General features: G+C 40.3%; 3 protein-coding genes across 4 annotated transcripts; 2 read left to right on the forward strand and 1 right to left on the reverse strand.

The window, feature by feature from the left end:
- The first annotated feature begins 1,143 nt into the window (after positions 1-1,143).
- LOC127979203 (zinc transporter Slc39a7) lies at positions 1,144-12,595 on the forward strand. The gene is made up of 8 exons (XM_052584492.1): positions 1,144-1,311; positions 4,833-5,236; positions 9,851-10,019; positions 10,418-10,507; positions 10,623-10,745; positions 10,987-11,100; positions 11,178-11,374; positions 11,937-12,595. The coding sequence occupies exons 2-8, from the start codon at positions 4,838-4,840 to the stop codon at positions 12,189-12,191; spliced, it is 1,347 nt and encodes a 448-aa protein (XP_052440452.1). The 5' UTR covers positions 1,144-1,311; positions 4,833-4,837; the 3' UTR covers positions 12,192-12,595.
- Positions 12,596-13,431: 836 nt separating this feature from the next.
- Positions 13,432-18,140, forward strand: LOC127979224 (uncharacterized). Its single transcript, XM_052584554.1, has 5 exons — positions 13,432-13,990; positions 14,588-14,941; positions 15,508-15,624; positions 16,576-16,628; positions 16,933-18,140. Exons 1-5 carry the CDS (start codon positions 13,960-13,962, stop codon positions 17,038-17,040), a joined length of 663 nt encoding a protein of 220 aa, XP_052440514.1. The 5' UTR covers positions 13,432-13,959; the 3' UTR covers positions 17,041-18,140.
- Positions 16,219-24,238, reverse strand: LOC127979214 (uncharacterized). 2 transcript variants are annotated; one of them, XR_008158748.1, is made up of 9 exons: positions 24,100-24,238; positions 21,794-22,042; positions 21,027-21,305; positions 18,917-18,961; positions 18,228-18,344; positions 18,055-18,105; positions 17,919-17,950; positions 16,813-17,798; positions 16,219-16,600 (listed from the first exon to the last, which is right to left on the reverse strand). XR_008158748.1 is itself a non-coding variant. In XM_052584537.1 (8 exons), exons 1-8 carry the CDS (start codon positions 24,164-24,166, stop codon positions 17,694-17,696), a joined length of 945 nt encoding a protein of 314 aa, XP_052440497.1. In that variant the 5' UTR covers positions 24,167-24,238; the 3' UTR covers positions 16,219-17,693. The 2 variants fall into 2 exon arrangements, 1 of the variants encoding a protein (XP_052440497.1); XM_052584537.1 differs by having other exon boundaries at positions 16,219-17,798.
- Between the last annotated feature and the right edge of the window lie 803 nt (positions 24,239-25,041).

The raw sequence follows: 25,041 nt of genomic DNA on the forward strand, positions 1-25,041 counted from the left end.
TAACTATAAGATATCTTTCATATCCACGGACAGCTTGTAACACCCTAAAGATGAAACATCAAATTGCATCATATGATCCATTTAAACCAAATAAAAGAAGTGTCATTAGTAAGTAAAGTGACCCACATTTTGACCACTGAAAATGTGCACAATTTACAGTTTTTAACGAATCAACTTTACATCTTTTATTACGCTGAAGTGTTCATGTTGGCTAGCAGTCACTAGAGTATTAGCAGACGGTCTGCTTGAGATCACTTTATTGTGATGGGTCCACACATACAACACACTGACTATGAGAAACTTAACAAGTATATTCTACTATGATCTACTCTGAGAGTTTGTGGACTTTCACAATAAAGAGTAATATAATCTTAATTCAAATGATGAAGGATTTTGAAATCAGTGTGGATTACTGTTAACCCTGTTAACTTTAAAAGTTAGACAATTATTAACAACTGAAAACATTTATTTAGAAACCGTTGCCTTACTTATTACATTTTAGTTACATTGTTTATTACATTTAGATGTCCAATGTAATTATTATGTCCAATGCAATAATTTGTAAACTTCCTACCATAAATATATCAAAACTTACTAAGAACTTCATTTGGGCAATTCTAAAGGTGATTTTCTCAGTATTTAGATTCCAGATTTTCTAATATTTAGCCAAATATTGTCCTCCTAACAAACCATACATGACTGGAAAAGTTTATTTATTCAGCTTTCAGATGATGTACAAATCTCTCTCTCTCTCTCTCTCTCTCTCTCTCTCTTAATTGAACCTTATGACTGGTTCTGTGCTTCAGGGTCACAGATAGAAAAAAAATGACAAAGTACCAATTTTGAATGATGTTGTAATTGTAAGATATAAAGTCGAAATGTCTCGAGCTGCGGTGTGAACGCTTGAAGCGCGCCCCCTGGAGCAATAATAACGCAATTCACCAACCAGTCCAAGTGGGTATAAATGCAGTTTCCTTCAAATCATACTGCATTTTCTGATTAATCGCTATCCCAAAGCACAACGAATGAAGGATACCTATAAATAATACTAATGATAAACAGCTTTTAAAATAGGTTTATGATAGGTTGAACACTAGTATTTAACGTACAGCATTCGCATCCTGCTTGATGTGACTGTAATATCGCGCTATTTTTGAATGCACAGCTCTTAAGTCTCGCGGGATTTCAGTGCGTTGACTGAATGCCACGTCTGTTCGAGAGTGAGCAGCATCTGCTGGTCTGTATCTTACCGACTGCGCCAAATAAGCGGATCGAGTCGTTACAGGAGTCGTGCTGTGACAGCAGCAGCAGGTATTTACCCGAAGAGCGCGTGTTTAATCTTATAATATTAGCAGAGAAGTGTTGATTCTGTTCAGAAACACAGACTCGGTGTCTGATGGAGCTAACATCTCTATCTGCTTCGTCTGGCTTCTGTGAAACTTGTGGTTTAGACCTGATTTAAGATAGTTGGAGCTGGTTGAGTAAGCTTCTGTGGTTTGATTTTCCAGGTTTGGTGGGGTTTCAGAGTTTGAACAGAAGTTGAGGTGAAACTGTCAGGAAGTTTCAGGTTGAGCTCTGCTCCAGGATACTTGACGTTATTTGGGAGGGATCTGCTCTTAATAACCCGTGTCCAGTAATCACAGACCTGGGGCCTGTTCTGAAATGTCACATTAAAGATGCTTAGTATGGCTGGGTATAGTTATCATAGATAGTTGCGCGTTCATGATTTGGTTTAAAAGGTCTATGCATCGATACTCGAAACCACGATCAGCTGTGCAGCGATTGGCTGGCGGCAAGACGGCGACGTGATGACATCACATATTTAAAAAAGACACCTGATGAAAAACTCGAAAATGAAAAAAAAAAAAAATAATAATTCCTGCTGAGAAAGAAAGTATGGTGAAAATATTTGGTGTATATACTCCTGTTACAAGTAATGCTCAAATCCGCAGATCATTTACAGTACATGACATACTCAATACTTCTATACATATTATAAATACATACGGGTTTCATTATAAAATAACAGTATACAATTGTTTACAACAAAACCTAATGAAAATTACAGATGGTTTTGCAACAAATAATTTTTTTTTTTATTACAGTTAAAAACATTTTGCTACACTCACCGTAGTTTAAGCTGTTTGTAGTCAAACTGTAGTTCGACATATTGTAATAAAAACACATTTAATTTCTCAGTGATCACACATTTGAGAGTGTTGAGTGTTTTCTGAAGATCATGTGACACCGAAGACTGGAGGAATGATGCTGAAAATACAGCAGAAACACATTACACTTTAACACAGATTCACTCAGAAAACAGATGATTTACATTGTAAATATATTTCACAATGTTTCTACTTTTGCTGTATTTTGGATCAAATAAATGCAGGCTTGGTGAGCAGAAGATAGTTAAACTTTGAACTTGCAGTGTATATTAAAACCTATTTGTATTTTTTTGTATTTTTTATTCCTTATTGTGTTTTTTGTTCTGTCACTGTCATTATGTTGTACTGCGGAGCTACTGTCACGAAAACAAATTCCTCGTATGTGTGAACATACCTGGCAATAAAACTGATTCTGATTCTGAAATGTTTCATAATTCATTCTAATTAATTCAACACTTTTAAATAGACTTCAGCAATAATATTTTATATTGTTCAGAATCATGGGAGAATCGTGATCTCTGTTTGAGACAAAAACAACCTTGTGTTTCTCAGTTTATCCAGAATGGTGCAGCTGTACTGTTAACACTGACAGTGTGTGAGCACTGTGTTTTTATAGTACAATGACCTGTTATATTTAAATTCATGACCCCTATAAAGATCAAGTGCATGTCAAGCGTGGACACTAGGGCTGCACGTTCTCAAGTTTTTCATTAACCGTTAACCGAGGCCCTTAGCGGTTAATACTCGGTTAACCATAGTGTGCCATAGTAACCATAACCATAGTAATTTCCGGACATTGGCCGAAAAAAAAAGGAATGTCCGACAAAATTTAATCTCTCCGGTCAAATTGTCCTATTAAAACTGCCTAATAATGCCGCCCATTAACACAATCTGAATTTGAGAATAAGCCTAAAATGTATAAGGCAAAAGGTAACAAGCAGACTCCGCGGCCGCCTCGCTAAGGCTATGACTATGTTTGACACGTACAATATTTGAAAATCGATAATTATTTATTTATTTATTTAAATTACATTTATATCTGAATTTATGTCAACCTATAGACTTTCAAATAACAAAATGTCATGAATTAATATGTATTTGTGTACAAAATGACATATAAACATATTTTCCTATTATACTTTGCCTGGAAACGCTTCCAACAAGGCGTCGGTTCTATTTCTAGCATGCACTAGAGCTGTAATCGGGCCATAAAGTTAGGCCCGACATGACCCGAGCCCGACAGGTTTCGGCCCGAGCCCGACAAGTACATTTTGATTGACAGCTTTTTTTAAAGCCCGAACCCGTTTACAGCCAGACATCATTCAAATGTGCGCACGCACACAGCTCTTTTGCCTTTGGTCAACAATGAGTAATTTATTCATGTTTTAACATAATTTACTCATAACTAACGTAGACTAGACCACTTGGAAGTTGGAATAAAGAAATAAAATAAGTCCTGTGTCACATCGTAACATCTCAGCATTCTAGACATAGGCTCATTTAACCTATAAATAGACCAACGCACCAATAAAAACGAGTCATTTAAAAATTTTTTAATTAAGATAAATTTTAAATTAAGATGGGTATTTGGCAATAACGAAATTAAGATAAAGGCTCCGCCGGATTTGCTTTATTTAATAAAAGAATAATGCCAACATTAGCGTAAATACTCTGTCAACATTATGCATTTAAGACTCAATGAATATTTAGTTATCATTTGAAAAACCTTTACTCACAGAGATTAGGCTAGGTCTAAATGTTTTTGTGGAGGGAAATGATTGAATCCAGTGTAGATGTCTTCAGCGCGTTCCTGCGCTCACTGATGGTGCGTCATTATTCACTCATTATTCTCATTATAAGCATGGTCAAAACTTTTCCACACCTCGCTCAGAGTTTGCTTTAGTTGCTGGTGCAACCAAAACGTAATCACCAGAGGCAAGCCTCCGTTACACCTGCTCAGCATTCATTTTAGCATCTTTCTCGCGCTAATCGAAACACATCACATGACCGCTCGTTTACCTCACAAACCGGAGCGCAAGCCCGAGCCCGGCCCGAGCCCGCGTAAGATGATAGAAATTAAGCCCGAAACCGACCGAACCCGTCGGGTCCCGACGGGTCCCATCGGGTTCGGGCAAAGATCTTCAGCTCTAGCATGCACGCGTCGAGCCGCGCCTCAGCCGCGCGTCTCACGCAGGCAGTCGGCAAGCTCTAACCTGTTAACATGGGAACCGAATTAAAAACAGACACGCCACGCAGCTGAGATGCTTTCGCCACGCATCCAGTGTGTCCTGACCGGCCTAATGATGCCCGGGTGTTGGCTGTTGAGATTACAACAACGAGGTTGTACTTGAAGTATATCTAAGCACTGTATTGCAATACTTGCATTTTGCCCCGTCACTCGTATTAGCCCGCTTCATATTAGAAAAATGACTTCTTCTTGTGGACATTACAAATGTCTGGGAGCGCTCTGGCGGTCTCTGGTGGTGCAAAAATGTATTACAACTAAATTCAATGCACGCCATTGACGTCACTTAACCGAGCAAAATGTTTCACTCGGTTACACAATTTTTAACGGTTAATCGGTTAACCGGTTAACCATGGACACCCCTAGTGGACACTCGTGTGCATTATGGCACTGATGATGTTTATTGTGTGTGTGTGCAGGAGGAATGGGAAGCTTCATCAGAGCGCTGTTTTTGATCGCTGTTGTGATGGCAGTGTGTCAGCAGACGCTCGCTCACTCACACCATCATCACGGACACTCACACGGAGACGGCGGCTGCCACGGACACTCACACGGAGGGGTCAAGATGCATCACGGGGCCAGCAAGTGGAGCGCAGGAGCCAACCTGCCCCACGCTGAAGAGGAGCATCACGGACATGATCACAGACACACACACGACCACGGACACGCACACACACACGACCACGGACACGCACACACACACGACCACGATCACGCACACACACACGACCACGATCACGCACACACACACGATCACGGAGCAGGGCGAATGAAAAGCGATGTGGAAGAAGGGAAGCAGAACATGCTGGAGCTCTGGATGCAGGTAAAACACACTGATGGATGAGATGGTCACAGTATATCAGTAACAGATTCAGTGAATTCTATAAGATGTTAATACTTAATACAGTCATAGAGTACTTATAAATCCGAACACGTCATTCTCTTCTTCGTCTTCACTGACTTCTGTTTGAAGCGTGCATCTGAAAGAACTGGTAAGAGCGATCTTTCTCTGTCTATCATGGCGGCGACTAGCAAGCGTTTAGACAATGTGTGCATCCGTGTCAGCATTATTTGACACCCGATGACACACGCGATCTTTGCATCATTTGTTTGTGTTTAAAGCACGCACGCCATGTCTTTAAGGAGGCAATCTGCATGCATTGTGAGCGTTTCTTCAATGAAAAAGCTCCGCTCTCGTTCGTCTCTCTTTCTGAGGAAAAAAAGGCAGCCATCTGCTTCCCGCGGTGCAGGACCCGCCGCTGCTGAGGCACGGAGAAGGATGAGCTCGTAGGGATCACAGGTGGATTTGACTGAATAGTTAACAAGCGGGACTTTCCATTTCGTGCTCATAATGGCAGCGGACGAGAGCGAGTGAGAGCACCTTGTGAGGATGATGTTATATCTTTAACACTTTCTGATACTGAGGTCAGTGCTCTGCTGGGTTTTTACCCATGAAAAGCAGGATATGTTTGAGGATGGTGAAGAAGCTGAGGCTGAGCCTTCTCAGTCCTCCTGCCCTGCGTATGTAGAGCTGTTGGAGGTTATGAGTCACGCCATGGGAAAGTTGGACTTGCCATGAAAGTGCGCTAACAAGGTGCTGCCATGAGGCCGCCTTGATGAGCGTTATCTTTCTGACCATAACCCTCCAGCTCAGGTGAGCCTTCCATTTCTGCCTGATCTCCATACAGAGATCGAAAAGAAAAGAGGCCATGTCTACTAGCATCGATTGGTTTTGGCATAAGAGTAAAATGTGCTGACATCAAGGCGATGCGCGAAAGCCGCTATGAGAGGATGCCCCCTGTAGAAAGACCTTTCTTTCTGTGAAGGAGGCATCCTCTCTTAATCTCCCTCCTTGCCATCTAAGCCCCTTCAGAAAATCATCTCACTTAAATGGCAAGGCATACGCAGTAGCAGGTCAGGCTGTGGCTTTATTACAGCACAATGCTGGTGCTTCAAGCATATCAGACTGATCTGCTAAGAGACCATGGACAGAGGCGAGGGCCTTTCTCCTGAGAGATCCACAGATCTCTCTCCAGGCTACCAAGCAGGCCACCTCCACCATGGGCAGGACTATGGTGGTAGCGGAGAGACATCTGTGGATGAACCTGGCAGACATCGGGAAGAAAGAAAAGGCTTCTCTATGCTCAGGTTTCGCCTTCTGTACTTTTCGGTAATTCCGTTGAGACGGTGATCGAGAGGTTCAGGGAGACGAAGGCATGCTCTGCTGCTTTCAGATACTTCGTTCCACAAAGGTCCATGTCTGAGCCCGAACAACATAGGGGTCCTGGCCTGTCTCAATCTGAGGATCAAAGACGGGCACAGAAGGCTAGTGTCACGAATTCCGCAGGTTTGTAAAATTTGAGCTTCTGCGATGCTCTGTGTACTTCTAAAATCCACATAAGTGTGCACGCAAGACTATGCACACTTTCTGAAATCCTGTACGATAAGGGTTACGCACTCCGCATCGTTCCCGTTCTTGAGATGATTAGACCTTGGTTCCTTGGTTTTCATTCAGCCAGTGTATATTTGTTTATACACTTCAAGCATCACTTCCCTCAACATGAGGGGCTATTTGGGTAATTCTTGTGGTAGTTTAGCAGTGCTCCCCTGTCACCTATGAGTGTGCTACTCTGTATTTGGAGTTCTCCTCTAATATTAGACTGAGTTCTCTGTTTTTTCCCCAGAGTGCTCCAGTATTGTTTCCATAGATCGAGCTGATGACTCTCAATCATACTGTTTTAAGATGCACCATTCCATCTATGAGCTATCAGAGTGCCACAAGAGCCCCTCCTTAGAACAGTATTTGAAAATCCATGCTATGGTAAGTGTGCACGTGAAGTCTTTGCACACTTTCTGAAATCCACACTGTGGTAAGTTCGCACGCTAGTATTCTGCGTTCTTTTTAAATCCTATATGGTGAGGGCTTTGCGCGGTTGCTTCATGCCCTTTCTTGAGTTGGTAAAAGCCAAGTCAAGTCACCTTTATTTATATAGCGCTTTAAACAAAATACATTGCGTCAAAGCAACTGAACAACATTCATTAGGAAAACAGTGTCACTAATGCAAAATGACAGTTAAAGGCTGTTCATCATTGAATTCAGTGATGTCATCTCTGTTCAGTCTAAATAGTGTCTGTTTTTATTTGCAATCAAGTCAACGATATCGCTGTAGATGAAGTGACCCCAACTAAGCAAGCCAGAGGCGACAGCGGCAAGGAACCGAAATGCCATCGGTGACAGAATGGAGAAAAAAACCTTGGGAGAAACCAGGCTCAGATGGGGGGCCAGTTCTCCTCTGACCAGACGAAACCAGTAGTTCAATTCCAGACTGCAGCAAAGTCAGATTGTGCAGAAGAATCATCTGTTTCCTGTGGTCTTGTCCTGGTGGTCCTCTGAGACAAGGTCTTTACAGGGGATCTGTATCTGGGGCTCTAGTTGTCCTGGTCTCCGCTGTCTTTCAGGGCAGTAGAGGTCCTTTCTAGGTGCTGATCCACCATCTGGTCTGGATACGTACTGGATCCGGGTGACTGCAGTGACCCTCTGATCTGGACACAGATTGGATCTGGTGGCTACGGTGACCTCGGAACAAGAGAGAAACAGACAAATATTAGCGTAGATGCCATTCTTCTAATGATGTAGCAAGTACATAGGGTGTTATGTGACATAGAGGATTATAATGTAAAAGGAGCTCATTCAAATACTGAGGTGCTAAACCATTCAGGGCTTTATAAGTAATAAACAATATTTTAAAATCTATACGATGTTTGATAGGGAGCCAGTGCAGTGTGGACAGGACCGGGCTAATATGGTCATACTTCCTGGTTCTAGTAAGAACTCTTGCTGCTGCATTTTGGACTAGCTGTAGTTTGTTTACCAAGCGTGCAGAACAACCACCCAATAAAGAATTACAATAGTCTAACCTTGAAGTCATAAATGCATGGATTAACATTTCTGCATTTGACACTGAGAGCATAGGCCGTAATTTAGATATATTTTTGAGATGGAAAAATGCAGTTTTACAAATGCTAGAAACGTGGCTTTCTAAGGAAAGATTGCGATCAAATAGCACACCTAGGTTCCTAACTGATGACGAAGAATTGACAGAGCAACCATCAAGTCTTAGACAGTGTTCTAGGTTATTACAAGTAGAGTTTTTAGGCCCTATAATTAACACCTCTGTTTTTTCTGAATTTAGCAGTAAGAAATTACTCGTCATCCAGTTTTTTATATCGACTATGCATTCCATTAGTTTTTCAAATTGGTGTGTTTCACCTGGCCGCAAAGAAATATAGAGCTGAGTATCATCAGCATAACAGTGAAAGCTAACACCATGTTTCCTGATGATATCTCCCAAGGGTAACATATAAAGCGTGAAGAGTAGCGGCCTTAGTACTGAGCCTTGAGGTACTCCATACTGCACTTGTGATCGATATGACACATCTTCATTCACTGCTACGAACCGATGGCGGTCATATAAGTACGATTTAAACCATGCTAATGCACTTCCACTGATGCCAACAAAGTGTTCAAGTCTATGCAAAAGAATGTTGTGGTCAATTGTGTCAAACGCAGCACTAAGATCCAATAAAACTAATAGAGAGATACACCCACAATCAGATGATAAGAGCAGATCATTTGTAACTCTAAGGAGAGCAGTTTCAGTACTATGATACGGTCTAAATCCTGACTGGAAATCCTCACATATACCATTATTCTCTAAATGGAATATAATTGTGAGGATACCACCTTTTCTAGTATCTTGGACAGAAAAGGGAGATTCAAGATTGGTCTATAATTAACTAGTTCTTTTGGGTCAAGTTGTGGTTTTTTGATGAGAGGCTTAATAACAGCAGAGCCAGATAACGAACGTACATGCCCACTGCCGGAGCGTTTCTCGTTTTCGGATCACCAGTACACTAAACCGAGAAGCGTTTCTGTCGGACGCATCTGATTCGAGAACCGAAGAGCTGATGATACTGCGCATGTGTGATTCTGTGTGAAGCAGACCGACACACAGAGAGTCTGAACCAAACTGATTCTTTTGGTGATTGATTCTGAACTGATTCTGTGCTAATGTTATGATCTCTGTCTACTGGAATGCTATCACTTTTAATTTAAAACGGGTTATTTAAAACAATTACTTATCAAATAAGTAAGTAATGCAATTAGAAATAAAGGTCTGCCTCTAATAAAAGCCTGCTTCAAATAAAAGCCTGTTACCTTCCGCAGTTAAGGTAAATAAAGGCTTTTACATGAGGAATTAAGTTAGGTTATGTTTACATGTATGTATTTAAAGCAGAAAAATTATATTCAGAACATTTAGAAAATGCTGAAATATTGTTTTTATGTGTCAGTCCTCAGATGCTCTGCAGTGCCTCCTCTGGCCTCCAGGGGTCTGTGGAGGTCCTCTCTGAGTCTCTCTCTCTCTGGTGGTTGCAGGCGATTGGAGCGACTCTGCTGATCAGCGCTGCTCCCTTCCTCATCCTCTTCCTCATCCCAGTGCAGTCAAACACAGACCAGCATCAGAACCTGCTCAAAGTGCTCCTGAGCTTCGCGTCCGGAGGTTTGCTCGGAGACGCCTTCCTTCATCTCATCCCTCATGCGCTGGGTGAGTGAGTCTCGTTACCATCACATCCTGTCACATGACCCGAGGAGATCACAGAGTACACTGTCCGACCGTAGTCGTGTCTTTGGGTCTGTTCTTTCTCTTGCTATCACGTCTGTACTGAAGTGTTTTTACAATGCAGATTGTGTCAAAGCAGCTTTACTGTATTTAATAGTGGGCCATTCCCCTCTGTCCAGGCGAGACCAGCAGTTTAAGTCTAGGTTGCAGCAAAGTTGCAGAGAAGAGTTGTGCATTGTTTTTATGAGCTGTATAAATCCAGTCTAGTTTTGATAGTGTAGGTTTAATCAATATGAAGAGCTGTTCTCCTGTCAGAAGACTTTAGGCAGATGTAGTTCTGAAATCTGCCATCATGCTAACCCCTCGATTTCATCTCAACACAGCGCCTCATTCTCCTCTCGGCCAATCGCACGGGAGCGGCGAGTCACATGGTCACTCTCACAGCAGTGAGGAGTCACATGGTCACTCTCACGGTAGGCTATTGTTCAATCGCTGAATATATATTTCGGCCAAACGGAATACAAGAATGTGATTTTGTTGGAAACTGTTGTTTTGTTTTTCTGAAGCAGAGCTTGGTTTCTGTCGCAGGTCATGGTCATGGTCACATGATGTCGGTGGGGCTGTGGGTGCTGGCTGGCATCGTGGCGTTTCTGGTGGTCGAGAAATTTGTCCGTCTTTTGAAGGGAGGTCACTCTCACTCTCACTCTCATGGTAAGAGTCTTAAACTGATCCCATTACATCAGGGCTCTTTGATTATGACCAAAATCCCAATCCCTTCCAGACTCAGCAGCTGTAGCAGAAAGTAACGTCACATTCCCATCACTCCTGCTGCTGCTATAGAATACTGAAACAGAGTTTCTCTCTTCTTCTTCTCTGGTTTTGTGAGCAGTGATGCGGATGTTGTTGACTGGTTTCCAGATACAATAAAAACCCTTTCTTGCCATATTTTCAGCTGCTCCAAAAGCAAAAGACAGCGATGACGAGGATGATGACAAGAACCGAGAGAAAGAGAAACTCGCTGACTCTGATAAGAAAGCTGTGAAGAAACCCGGCGAGGTGACATCCGGTATGAAACGCTCCGGTGTCTGAGCTGTCGTGTGTCAGCCGTTGTGTCCCTGACAGGGAAACTGTGTGTGTCTGCAGATATTAAAGTGTCTGCTTATCTGAACCTGGCTGCTGATTTCACCCACAATTTCACGGATGGGCTTGCGATCGGAGCGTCGTTCCTGGTCAGCCCTGCGGTGGGTGCCGTCACCACCATCACCATCCTCCTTCATGAAGTGCCACACGAGATCGGAGACTTTGCCATTCTAGTCCAGTCGGGCTGCACCAAGAGGAAGGTACACAGCTGATCTGTGAAAAGATTAACTGCTCACACAAACAGTTTTGTGTTTGCTCTTCACCCTGAAGTGTGCTGTATTCTAGTGTTGGAAGTCATCGTTGCATGCGGATGTGGACGATTCTGCATCGATGCAGTAATACACCATAATGGATAATAGCCTACCGACGTCATTTGCAAATGCGCTTGTCTCAAGTATTACAAAATGCACCCACTGTTTTAAAATCTGAGATCCGGGGGGTGTTCCTACAGCTAATTTTACATAATGATTACAAAATGTGTGTCATGTGGGGCGTGTTAGAATGAGCTGTGTTAGGAGCGAGTGGTTGACGCTTAACTTTGATAAAGAATATCTCTTTGGATTTGAGACTTTAGTCTTTGCAACTTTACAGATCTTCTTTATGCATCAAGAGCTTGTAACACTCCAAAGAGAAAGGAAACATTTAAACTGCATCATATGACTCCTTTAACAATTATGAATTTGTAACTCTTTAAAACAGTAGCCTGCTTCTGTTATTGAATGACTGAAATGGTCATGACTCCAGTGGTGATGTTTTGCTCAGGCCATGTGTCTCCAGCTGCTGACGGCCGTCGGGGCGCTGGCTGGGACCGCCTGCTCTCTGCTGGCTGAAGGGGTGGGTGCCGCGGCCACCGCCTGGATCCTGCCCTTCACCGCCGGAGGCTTCGTCTACATCGCCACCGTCACCGTGCTCCCAGAGCTGCTGGTGGGCCGCTCCAGTGTCTGGCAGTCTCTGCTGGAGGTCCTGGCCCTGCTGCTCGGGGTGGGAATGATGGTGCTGATCGCCGAGTACGAGTGAGGGACTCACGGAGCCGTGTCTGAGAGAAGAAGCTGTAAAACCAGTGCTGGGTCACCTGACCTCTAGAGACCAGGAGTGTGTTGAGACGAATGATAGCATTGACCACAGAAACTAAAAAACTGAACGAATGAGGGAGAGAGGGATCAGCACTCCAGACCAACATGAATGGATCACGTAATCATTTTAGGCACAGGGACCTTCCCAGGGACCAGACGCTTCAGTGTAAGGTTACAGACAGGATCAGACTCATTCCCAAGATGTACTGTCTGTGTTTGCTGGAGCGCTCCGATAAATGCTCGTGTCTCAGCAGTAGACTGCTTTTCTAGAAATATCAGTTATGTTAAATGATTAAAGCGTTTGGTTTTACTGTTTGCACAATAAAGGTTAGCGTGATTCTTTCTTAAGCAGCCAGTGTGGGCTTTCTCTTTGACGGAGATTCTCTGATCCCTCTGATGAAATGTTCAGACACACAAACACACTGTTGCACAAACCTACTGTTTTTATTCTGTACAAACTGTATTTTCTATCTCCCTACACCAAACCTACCCCTCACAGAAAACTGCTGCCAATTTTTGAATTCATCATTTGCCGGGACACAGGGCATATATGTAAATGTTTTCAGACTCTTTATGGCGCTAATATTATATAAACATTCTATACATAATATATAGAAGGTATCATTGCAATGTAAATAAAAAGATTAGGTTGCGTTAGAAAAAGTGAGCTGAAGTGGTGTGTACAGTGCTAGCCGAATCGATCAGAGCTCCACCACCAACTGCACGTTTAACAGCAAACGTGAAAGAATTCCTCAGGACATTTCTTTGTTTTTTAGCATTGGTACAGCTGCTGTAAAGCTCTCTTCCCACATCTCCACTAGGCTCCTTCAGTCATGTGTGATGATGTTTCCCAATCTGCATACTGGTGGAGTGTACCCTAGAAAAACAAAGTAATAGATTATATTTAAAATACACTGATTTCATACAAAATATGGTTAATCTGTTAACATATTAACATATTTACTGACATATTGCTTGAGACTGATATACTTTATTTGGACCACTACTTGTGCACAATATGTTAATATTGAGCCTGAAATGTGTTTTAATGTGACTATCGATGAGGATCGTATGATCTTTGAATAATATCAGTCTTTAAATGCAAGATATCTGAAGTATAGCAGTACTTCTGTAGTGCAGTAGTGAAGTAGTGAAGTAGTGTGGTCTTCTGTAGTGCAGTGTTGTGTGGTGCAGTGTTCTGTAGTGTAGTGTAGAATCAGAGATGAGTAGAATCAAAGATGAGAGTCATAAGTAAATATTTTTTAGGGAACATACATGCACATGTATTGCATATGTTGCATGCATTATCAGTTACTTTGGATAAAATCAAAATCAAAATGTCTAGTGTGCAGAAATTACAAAAACATTGTGAGAAAGCATGGGATGTCTGTTGTACATTTGCATTTTTGTGTGTGGTAATGGACTGCGAGGTACACATGTGCTCATACTGACGGAAGAAAGTGTGAACACCAAGCTGCTCTAGATTTGACCTTTTCCTCAAAAATGAAACTTAAGGGTGGTGGTATGCAGCAGCAAACAGATTCTTCCCTTTTCAGTAAACACTAGCATGACAACTGTGGAAATGTGCAAAACTGTGGTTTATAAGTGAAAGCCTGACCTGTCGAGGGTTAGCAAACTGAAGCATTTATAAGTAAGACCCCTGCTCCCACATCTCAGATCAGATGAACTGCACCTGACAAAGAGACTGGAACATGAGCTTTTTCAAAGTTATCCTTTTAGTCAGTGAGTATACAGCCATACATTGATCTCTATTAATATATAAACGGCTAAAAACAAATCTCTTCCATCTTTATTTTACCCTTTAATTATCTCTATTCTAAATCTATTTTATCTAATTGTTCTTTTTTATATATAAAAAACACACTATAAGACTTGCATTCTATTTGTTTTCTTAAAAAAAAATGTTTGACCATTCTTTTTCTATTCTATTTGTTTTATTTATATTTATTATATGCATAAAAAAAAAAAAATATATATATATATATAATTATCTTTTTTAACTGCTTGTTTTCTTTTAAAAAGGGCGTCTAACACTAGCTCTCTCTGTTATTTTTCTGTTTTCTTTTTATTTATTATACAATTAACAAAAGAAAATTGTTATGTGTGATGTGTTAGGCTAACTGAGACTTGTTTTAACACTTGCACTCTTTTGTTGATTTTGACTGCTTCTATTGTCCTCATTTATAAGTTGCTTTGGATAAAAGCATCTGCTAAATGATGAATAATATTTATATGGTGTGTAAATGTAAATATATGTATATAGTGTGGTTTCCTTGTTATAACAACTGATTAGAGAACGTCCTCATGTTGTCTTTGTAGGCATCAGCACACAGTGCCACGCAGACACAGTGAACATGAGCGTCCTGCTGGAGCAGAATGTCACTCTGCCCTGCTTCCTGAACTCCAGCTCTGAGATGGCATGGTATCGACTGAGCTCTGAGCACATTACTTTACTCATATCTGCAGCAAGAGGAAACCTTAACAAAAAAGATTTAGTTACTTACTATAATGAGAATGGCAGTCACTTTGGGCTGGAAGCAGACAGGAGGATGGACTCGGTCAGCCTGGTGATCTCTGGGGTCCGAGAGTCAGATCTGGGGCTGTACTACTGCGCTCTTGGTGTCAGGGCAAAGACGATGCACTTTGGCACTGCTGTTAGACTCACATTTGCAGGTTAGAGCTCTTCTGATCGGCCAAAACATCATGATTTTTTATTATATTAATTATGTTATAATTCAAAATGGCAGAAGCAGAGAGAGCTGTGATGTCAGAGCTGTAAAGATGCTCTGTGTTTTAGTGGATCACTTCTCCAGAACAGACCTCTTCCTTCATCAGCATGGTTCAGATATAGTGCATAACATCAAAGCTATCTGTTAGAATAGTGCCATCATATTTAGACTTCCAGCTAAATGGAAAATACATTTACTAATTATACTTAACTAATTATACTAATTATACTTAGCCATTTTACTTCATAAAAAAGTTGCCATATTTATAAAAAATAAAAAGTACAATACCAATTCATAAAGGTGCAGAAGCGGTCAGAATATACTGCTAAATTGTGAATGCTTTGTTTGTTGACAAGTTGTTAGATTAGTAATGTAATAAACCTTTCTTCACTGTCTTTCTAAAACCGAGAAACCACAGAAGAGCTGTTTCTAGAGAAGGATTAGGTATGGCTGTAACCTCTCATCTGTTCCAGTGAAACTGCTGCTCTTTCCACTGGTTTTGTGTTTCAGACGCTGAACTGCGGCGTTCATCAGAAAGTGTGGGCTGCAGGATGCTGTTGGTCTGTGCTTGTGTTGTTTGTGGGGTTTGCAGTATTCTCTGCGTGACTGTGCTTTGTTACAGACAAGGTGAGAAACAGAGAACCGCAGCTCTTAAAGGGGTCACAAGCTGCCTGTGGTTTTTGTTTTTTTTTGTATACTGTTCTCTGATGTCAACTTATAATGCTATAAAGATTTTTACATAAAAAACCCATCATAATTAAGAAGTAGTAGTCTATTTTCTGTCCTGTTTTAACCCTCATCAGAACGCTCTGTTTGAATAGTCATGGAGGATTGTAGACTCTGAAGTAAACGCCCCCTGCTGTGATTGGCTAATAGTGTATGATTGACAGCCTACATTGCTCACAGATGGATGCTGCTGTGATTTAGGTCAAAAATGCATAAATACTCATATCAAATTATTTGTAATAACAGACCAAGCAATTGTGATCACATACTTAAAAAAGTTACTCACACTTGTTGCCACATTACTGTCAGATCCAATATAATCGTACAGCATCATCTGTCAGATTCAGTCTTTCTAAAAATCCTGCATCGAATTGTGCCTTGTTTGTTAATGAATCTGAACTAAAATGAAGTGAACAAAGAACCTAGACATGTTCTAGATCTTCATTAAAAATAAAGTTAATTCTAATATTGGGATCAGAAAGAAGATGCAAACACTGTTTTTCCACAGCTTGTTTATTATTAGCATTATTTACTCTACATGCATGAACTGGTGGGCGGGGCTAAACAGGCAGTGCTTCTGAGGAGGAGGCGGTGCTTATCCAAACTATTACATCATGGAGTAGAAGATTCCATAAGCTGTGGTTTTGGCAGACCCCTTCAATATAAGCTATTTTTAGATTAACAAAATGTTTTATAGTATAGCAACCTCTTATTTGCCTAAATATCAAAGAAATTTGAATTTCTCAGTTCATGACCCCTTTAAAACAGCATGAAGCCCCAAATCAAACTGGACTGAAATGCAGGATACACCACACAGCGCTGTGCATCATTTGGCTTGTGTTTTTCTTTTAGGTTCTTCCAGGGTCTGTTGCATCAGCTGCGTGACAGAAAACTCAAATGTCAAGGTGGGATGGACTTGGATTCTTAAAAAAATGGCATATATGCAAAAAAGTAGCATAAGAATGGCATAACTAAAATTCTATAAGCACAAAAAAATGGAGACCTTGGCATTAGAGAACTACAAACTCAGAATATGAGGCACGATCGACGTAAAAACAAGGATAAGAATACCACGAAGAAGTGGCATACCTACGAAAGGAACCTTGGTTCTCCTGTTTGTCTGTGTAGTCAGTCGTTTGTGTTGTTTTGTGCTCTGAGATTGACATTAATACTGATTCACTAACGCAGGAAGATGCTGTTGTTTTCCAGGCAGCACAAGTACAGTATTCCAGTCTCCGGTTCCTCAGACGGTCCAGAGCCGCGGCTCCTGCTCCAGTCAATGTGATATACGCAGCTATAAACAACCACACGTCCTGATTTCACCACATTTAACCAGATTCATATTAACAGAGAGAGTTTAACAAGTCTACTATACCAACATCTATACTCTGAACCTATGCCAAGCCTGTGGGAGAAATCCATATAAAATCATTTATACAATACCATTCAAAAGTTTGGGGTTGGAACTATTTGTAATATTTCTGAAAGAAGTCTATTTTGTTCACCAAGGCTACATGTAGTTGGTTTAAAGGGGTCATAAAAGTGTCTGTACATTGTGTGCAGGGGAAGACAATATGAAAGAATGACTCCTAATAATCAAGGTGTTCTGTTGGTGGATCTTATAATGAACATAGCAGTCTCATTTACTCCTGACATCTGAGCTGCTGTGGTTTAGCTTTGTTTTTGAAGGGAATGCGCCCCAATGTACCTAAATGTGCCTATGTTTTATGAATCTTTGCAGATCCCCTTTCCTAATAATTTCAAGTTTCACAGCTAAAGTAGTCATATTACATGTGTTATATAACTATATTCTATGGTTTGTTTTTCATTTGTTTGATTATATATAAGCTTTTGTAGGATGACAATAAAGCTAAGACTCAGTTTCTATATAAGGTGTTTTTGAATGTATTCGGTTTATATGAACATATCTCATATTGAACAGGTATCCAGTGTAAATGAGTGTGTTGTTTTCATGACGGGGTCAGTGTGGAGTAAATGACATGCTGTCTGCTGCTCAGCTGTCTGTCTGTCTGTCTCCAGTGCTGCACACCCAGAGACGCGTACTGGATTTCCCCCTGGACACACACACACACACACACATTAGCACAGCTAATATAGATAACTCTAGCCATATTTACATCGTATTTAAATTGACAAGTATATTTGGCTGTTGATTGGTGGAGAAAGAAACTCACTGCATCCTCCTGAGGGTCCAGCATCCAGGGGCCTGATAAACAACACAAGATCACTGTTTAAAAATCACCTTGGATCAAACCATGTCTGCATAATGATCTCATGATATTAATGCAAAGAATAACATTCCACCCCTACCTTCATTTGACATGCTTTGTAATTGTTGACCAGATGCAATATTTGTCAGCTCTGAAAAGAATTAAATAAATCAATCAATTATCCAATTATGTATTGATTTATTTATTTGTATTTTACTTGTGTGTGTATGAGTATGTCTTTTGGTCAAAAGATGGATTCCATGTCCAATGCACCTGTTTCTTTTCTGAAGTTTCTTCTCCTTCTTCTGCTTTTCCAGCCGATCGTCACAGACAGAAGTCCAACACAAACCATCGCCAGTATGCACAAGGCCAGCAGGACGGCCACAGTCACTAAACACACACGTTCATGTTTTACAGACCGTACAGTGCTATAGTGGCAGGGTTTTTTGTATTTATTTTACTTTGAGCTACATTGAGATCTGATGTTTGTCTAGTACTATAATGTTGTAAAGAAATTCTAATATTTGATACATTTTAACAAATAAAAACAAAAGCACGGTGCTGTTTTGGCGCTGGACATTCTCGTGTAGGATGCAGAAGTCATTGTTCTGTTGAAGTGTCTTGCTCCAGCTCTAGGTCAAACCCTTTTACAACCCGCACAGTGTTTTACGGTCGGATGAGCTTCTTATTACTGAATGTGTTTGGTCAGCTCTCACCAAGAATTATCAGTTGATTTACTCTTTAAATATGCTGATAATCTAGAGGTCCACATACTCTCTGCAGCACAGATGTTAACGCGTCCCTCTTTTCCCTATAGATGTGTGTATTGTTTGTCTAACTGGATTCTCTTTGTCTAGTTATAGAATGAAATTCAAATTCGATATGGATTGAATTTATACAGAAAATACTGAAGAGCTTACAGACTTTCTTGTGATACTAGGGGAAAAATGAACAGAACTTACGATATTTGTTTATATCTGGACTGCTGTTTTCAATTTCAGTCGATGCTGTGAAGAAGAAACACACTCTTATTTCATTACACTGTCTAGAGAATAAAATATATTGTATACTGAGAATTATAATAAGTTTAATGCATGGATTCATGTCATGTGTAGCAGTGTCAATACATTAGATAACATGATCTCTAAAGAATGATAATACACAGGTTTGAAGATTTGCTGCATTGAGCTATTCTTTGATTGTGAAATGTTAGGAACATGTTCACAGTTGATGTGATGATCTACACCTGGTTCCTCTGCGTGGACACCGGTGTGAACTAAAGTCATTAAAACACAGCTGATTTAGTGGCACTGCAAAACACTTCAGAAAAGTGCAGAGTTGTAAGGCCACAGCTCTCTGAATAGATTGGCATGGCTATGGATATGATGATGTGAATGTGTTAACAGAATAGATGTGCTACACTGCTTCTGCTGACGTACAGAGACTTGCTTCTGCCAGAACATCCACAGACATGCTGCTGTGGCACATATAACACACATGAAATCACCCCCAGAGCAGAATTCACAAGAAATGAGCAATATAAGCTGTTAAGCATATGTGAAACAAGCTGCCACACCAAAAGTCATCCCATCAAACATTAACATTTCCTCATGAATGAATGCAGAATTCCAGAGGGTTTCAAGACTTACAGCAAACACAGAACCAAAGGGTTCACTGACAGCCTTCTGTGGCTCTCAGCGAAGGCGGACACATGTTCTCCCTCTCCTCCCCTTATCTTCCCTGCTTGCTCTCTCGTCTCGTCTATTGTCAAATACTTTGAGAGACTTTCTCTGCACTGCTCTCCAAACTGAAAAATCATGGTCTCTAAACGAAATTGACACCATCTTCTCAACGTGGAGCTTGGGTTCGGGGGAACCTGACTGCCCTGCCTGGAAGCTGGCTACACGATGGACGTGCGCCTTCACCGCTTTGTACCTCCAGTCTCTCAAGCGGGTCTGTGACCAGGACCGGATGACTCCTGCCTGCACTGGATTACCTCGACCCCCCCCCCCCCCATTCCCCTCCCCTATTGCAAAGTCGTGTGTTTTCAGTATTGATTATGTGCTTTTGTTGCTGAGGTGTTTTTCCTGTTGTCACTCCTGTTGTTCTTCCAAAGGAGCATAGTCTGGGTGTTGTTGTTTTTTCCTCGCTTCCCTAATGTTATGCTGTATCCTTCTTCCCCTGTACTGTATTTTGTTGCCTTGTACCTACATGTGCAATGACAATAAAGTTGACTCTAATCTAATCTAATTTAAAAGGTAAGCATCAGCTCTTTCCATGTCATGATGATGTTTTTGTCACCACCAGCAAGCGGCATCTAGAGTTTCATGAGTGAACGAGATACTGCATGCAGCGTTTGTTTAATCAGATTCCTTTAATAATGCAATGGTATTCAGACATTTTAGTTCACCTAAGTCTTCAAATAGAGCAGGAGAAATACGTTTTTCCATTTTTCTCAGTAAATATATCTCTAAAGGAGCTGCTGACATGACATTTTCACTAACAACCCAAGTTATTAATTCATTCAAATAAAACAAAACAAAAGGTTTAGAAATTAAGTTATAGGTAATCAAATGGAATGACACACAAAAAAGTACTGGACTACTGAAATGTATTTAAGAATTTGTACAAAAGTCTTTGATGGTGCTGACAGGTGTGAGTTTGGCCCATTCTTCCACAAAAACTTCCTTCAAAGCTCGAAGGCTCTGTGGCCTCTTCTATGACCTCTGACCTTTAGTTCTTATTTTCTATTGGATTCAAGTCCAGCGATTGGCTGGTCATTCTATCAGCTTCACTTTCTTTCTCTGAAACCAGTCAAGAGTTTCCTTAGCTGTCCAGCCTTGTTTCATCTTCATCATCCTTGTACTGTTGGTGTTGGCACTGAAGCTAATTTGCTTTCAGGATCGACAGGATTGCTTTCTAATTACTGATAGATTTCAGCTGGTGTCTTGACTTTCATGTCTTTTTGCGCCTCTTCATGTGTCCAATACTTTTTCCCTGGTGTCATTCCATTTCATTTGACAGAACTTAACTTGTGAAGTTGTGAACTGTGGATGTGGTGTTCAGTGCTACCTGTGGTCACCGTGAGGAAAGCCATCTCTCTGTTGTTGCACAGATAAAGCCCAGAGTCCTGCAGCTGGAGACTGGAGATAATCAGGTGGTCTGTGGTGTGGGTGAATCTTAATGTTGGATCAGCTCTCTCTTTCTTTATGGTGCTGTTTTTATAAAGTGTGGAGATGAACTCTTTTCTGGACTGAGGAGTGCGTTTGAATGCCCATCTCTGCTTCATTTTATCAGATGTCTTACATGGCAGATAAATAGTTGTGCCCTCAGCAACTGTAAAGTTATGACCTGGAAGGAAAAATAGAAAGAAAGCTTATGTAAGAAGAAAACAACTCTAAGAACACATACAGTAAGTAAGAAGAAATGAATGCATGCTGGTTTGTGTACAGTGTAAATGTCACTGAAGTGTTTGTCTGTATTGCATGATTCACATTAACACATTTAGCTGATGATTTTATCCAAATCAACTTACAATTGCTGTATATATCAGAGGTCAAACGCCTCTGGAGCAACAAGGGTTAAGTGTCTTGCTCAGAGACACATTGGTGTCTCACAGTGGATTCGAACCTGGGTCTCTCACAACAAAGACGTGTCTTATCCACTGCACCAACACACCCCTTGTAACACACATTTATGCCACTCTCATGGTGCTTTTTTTTTTTTTGTCTTTCTTGGCTCTTGGTGACCTGTGCTCACAGTATATTTGGTGTCTTTTGTATTCCCAGAGAAGAAATAAAATAGTGTGAGCTTGGAAAGACGTGCGACGGCTAAAATACCTTTGAGCACAGTGATATCTGCCACTAGCTGATGGTTGCAGTAATATTCTCCTGCGTCTGATTCCTGCAGGCCTTTAATGGAGAGCTGGCCGTCTTCAAGCAGCTGGTGTTTGCTTTGGTCCAGGTAAGACACCAGCTTTCCTCGTTTAGAAGCGATCACCTTTTCCAGCCCATGGCTCCAGTCAACATATGAAGCGTCAGAACACATCAGGACAAGAAAGTGCTTTTCTGGGGCACTCAGCTTTTGCACTGAGAAAGGTGAAAGCTCAGAGATTATACACTCACATTTCACCTTTAAATGTAATATCAGCCCTTAATGCATTGCTTTCCTTAAACAGTCCTGTGCCCATGGGTTTACATGAGAAGAGAAATGAATATGAAGCCAATTATGGGCGAGCACCAAACAACAAACATTTTTTATTTGCAAATTTTAAGTAGCTTAGCATAGTCTTTGAAATATTTTGCTATGCTAAATGAGAAATGGCTTTAATGACTGCAACATGAGTAACAATCTAGAATATCTGATTGCTATAGAAAGCGCAGGATGTTGTTGTGTAAAGGAACAGCTGACTCACTTTGATATGAACACACACTCAGAGCTGAGGCTGACTGGACTTCCTGATCGCCTCCTATTTATAGCTCATCAGAAGGAAGTCTGTTCCTGTGACTCCGTTTCAAATGGAAGTTAATATTGTTTTTGTTTTTTGTCTCTAAACTGATACCAGTTTTATATTTTGGAATAAGTTATTTAGGTCCGCTGGTCAGTAACCTGGTCAGACGTCTCTCATCACACACTAACATGCCTGCCTGTTATTAAACATTCGCATAGAAATGAAAACTCTGTAATTTTCTCACTCTAAACTGAATGACAGTAGTTTTTTTTTTCCTAGATACAAAACAAATAATAACAAAAAAAGTTGAGTCCAGTGTTGTTTTGGACCCTGTGGTTCAAACATATCGAGCAGATAATTCTGCAGTGCTTGAAATCGTTATAATTAAAGAGGTTATGCTTAATATCCAACGGGGAATAACAGAATTGTCATGGGATTCTTACTTTAAAAGTCTGGTAAGACTTTATTTGAAGGTGTCTTTGTTACACGTTACATTAGGGTGTATATATATATATATATATATATATATATATATATATATATATATATATATATATATATATATATATATAACCTCTCACCCACTTTATTTTTGTTTGTTTCTCCACTAGAAGATAGTAATATATGCAAAATCCCATCCAGATAAATTATCATTAGAGTATGCTTCATGAGCTGATTGGTGATGTAGCAAAGCTTTTGTTCACTGAGAAAATGTTGCGTGTTTCTGAATCAGAGATGAGGGTCAGTTGTGGCCTAATGGTTCGAGTCTCAGTGCCAGCAGGGTTTCTCTTCTACCCCCAATACCACCACACAGTCCCACAACTGATCCAGGTATCAAACTCTGAGTATGGGTTAACATACTTGGCAACATGTCCTGGCATGCTCTGTGTTCTCGTTTTTTAACATAATTCACAGTTTAATAATGGTGATGTATAATTATTAATTACGTGCTGTTATTGTCATTAACACTATAATAAGCTTTGTGGAGCACACCCTAAACATAGTCCAATCTCAGTGAAATTGTGTTTGTTTCCATTTCTCATTAACTAGGGTCACCCTAATGTTACATGTATTTACTATTATAATAACAATAAATCATGCATAATTACATGCACGTAACCCAAAGCCAAATCTTAATCCTAACCCTAACCACAGAGTAAGTACATGTAGTTAATTAATATTTCTTAGTACTTAAATGTATATTTACACAGTAACAAGGACACAAAAATAAAGTGTAACCAAAAGACTTTTAAAATGTATAAAGAGTGTCATGGCAATGCTGATTATTAGTTGTTTTAGACCCTTTTATCTTTCACTGTAAGGCAAAAACTAAACATTGGTTGAGCAGAAGAAAGTCATACAGGTTTGATGATTAAATACTGACAGAGTGATCAGTTTTGTGTTGAGCTGTCCTTTTTAATGTATCGGTAATGGTGAAAGCTTCTTTAATACAGTAGTTTCACTATTTCAGGATTTAATAAAATATAAAAGTGCATCATACTTCATATGCTCATAAATAATAACACTGATGACACTGATAACACTAATAACATCTGATGAATATATATTAGTACTGAGATCATCATAGACAACAGCTTATGTTGTTGCATTTCTAACATAAAGATTAACTGACATCAACAGCGAAGCAGTGGAGAAAAAAACAAGAAATGATACAGATTCAGTCATTTGTTTTACCTGAAGCGTCCTCTTTGGTCAGATGTAAAATAAAGAGAAATGTCCAGTTTAGAATAAGATTTCTCATTGTGACTGAACCAGTCCCGAGTTCATATGACTGACTAGACTGTGTCCCTCTTTCCACTTGATCCCAAAAGCTTCCTCCTTGTGTGTGTGTGTGTGTGTGCGCATATGTGTGTGTGTCGGTCCGTCTGTCAGTGGTGGAGCATTATGTGAGCAGTCAGTGCTAAAGTTTGTGGCTTCAATTCCCAGGGAACAAACACACACTGGTTAAAAAAACAAAAAACTAATTATAACTAGAATGCACTGCAAGTTGCTTTGGATAAAAGTGTGTGTGTGTCGAAGGAATGGTGTCATGGGTTGTTTGAATTGAGTTGAGAGCTCTGGACAAATCAAGTTTATTAGTAACAAGTTGGACAAAATTGAAATATGCTCAAATTTGCCCTGACATAAAGGCAGACACTACTGCAAACTCATGAATTATGTGTTTATACAATTTGAACTACTTGTAATAGAAAATGTCAAATTATGTGTCTTTTCTCAAATGACCAAGTGATTCATGATGTTGCAGATCAAAAGTGTCAAATGTTTGGAATAAAAAGTGACATTAGATAGAGCAACAGTATCTTCCTTCCTTTCCCAGCTGACAGAAATGACCAGCGCTTCAGCATCACTCTTTATCTTTCTCTTCTGCTGAAGCTGCAAAGACATGAACAAGATTTTTTGTAAGACTCAGCTATATTGGATACTCACATTTAACATTTATGTAATTGCATTAAATATAAAATATCAAAACAACTGCCCTCTGTAAAATACTGTAAAAAAAAAAAAATGATTGCAGCTCCTTTTCTCAGATTCACACCATAATTACAATGGCTGTATTAATCTGGCAACACTGTGATGTTCTTGACCATGAAGTGTTAATCATGTTTACGTGTTCAA

This window comes from Carassius gibelio, chromosome B19, assembly GCF_023724105.1.
Source record: "Carassius gibelio isolate Cgi1373 ecotype wild population from Czech Republic chromosome B19, carGib1.2-hapl.c, whole genome shotgun sequence".
Taxonomy (NCBI): domain Eukaryota; kingdom Metazoa; phylum Chordata; class Actinopteri; order Cypriniformes; family Cyprinidae; genus Carassius; species Carassius gibelio.

Bases quoted from the DNA above. Each gene is read 5' to 3' on its own strand.
- LOC127979203 (XM_052584492.1), top strand. From the start codon at position 4,838: ATGGGAAGCTTCATCAGAGCGCTGTTTTTGATCGCTGTTGTGATGGCA. The intron at 5,237-9,850 runs GTAAAACACACT...TGGTGGTTGCAG, and splicing joins TGCTGGAGCTCTGGATGCAG to GCGATTGGAGCGACTCTGCT. The intron at 10,746-10,986 runs GTAAGAGTCTTA...CCATATTTTCAG, and splicing joins CTCTCACTCTCACTCTCATG to CTGCTCCAAAAGCAAAAGAC.
- LOC127979224 (XM_052584554.1), top strand. From the start codon at position 13,960: ATGAGCTTTTTCAAAGTTATCCTTTTAGTCA. The intron at 15,625-16,575 runs GTGAGAAACAGA...TTTTTCTTTTAG, and splicing joins TGTGCTTTGTTACAGACAAG to GTTCTTCCAGGGTCTGTTGC. The intron at 16,629-16,932 runs GTGGGATGGACT...GTTGTTTTCCAG, and splicing joins CAGAAAACTCAAATGTCAAG to GCAGCACAAGTACAGTATTC.
- LOC127979214 (XM_052584537.1), bottom strand. From the start codon at position 24,166: ATGAGAAATCTTATTCTAAACTGGACATTTCTCTTTATTTTACATCTG. The intron at 18,345-18,916 runs GTAAGTTCTGTT...GTGTGTGTTTAG, and splicing joins TCCAGATATAAACAAATATC to TGACTGTGGCCGTCCTGCTG. The intron at 17,799-17,918 runs GTGAGTTTCTTT...GTGTGTGTCCAG, and splicing joins TGGACCCTCAGGAGGATGCA to GGGGAAATCCAGTACGCGTC.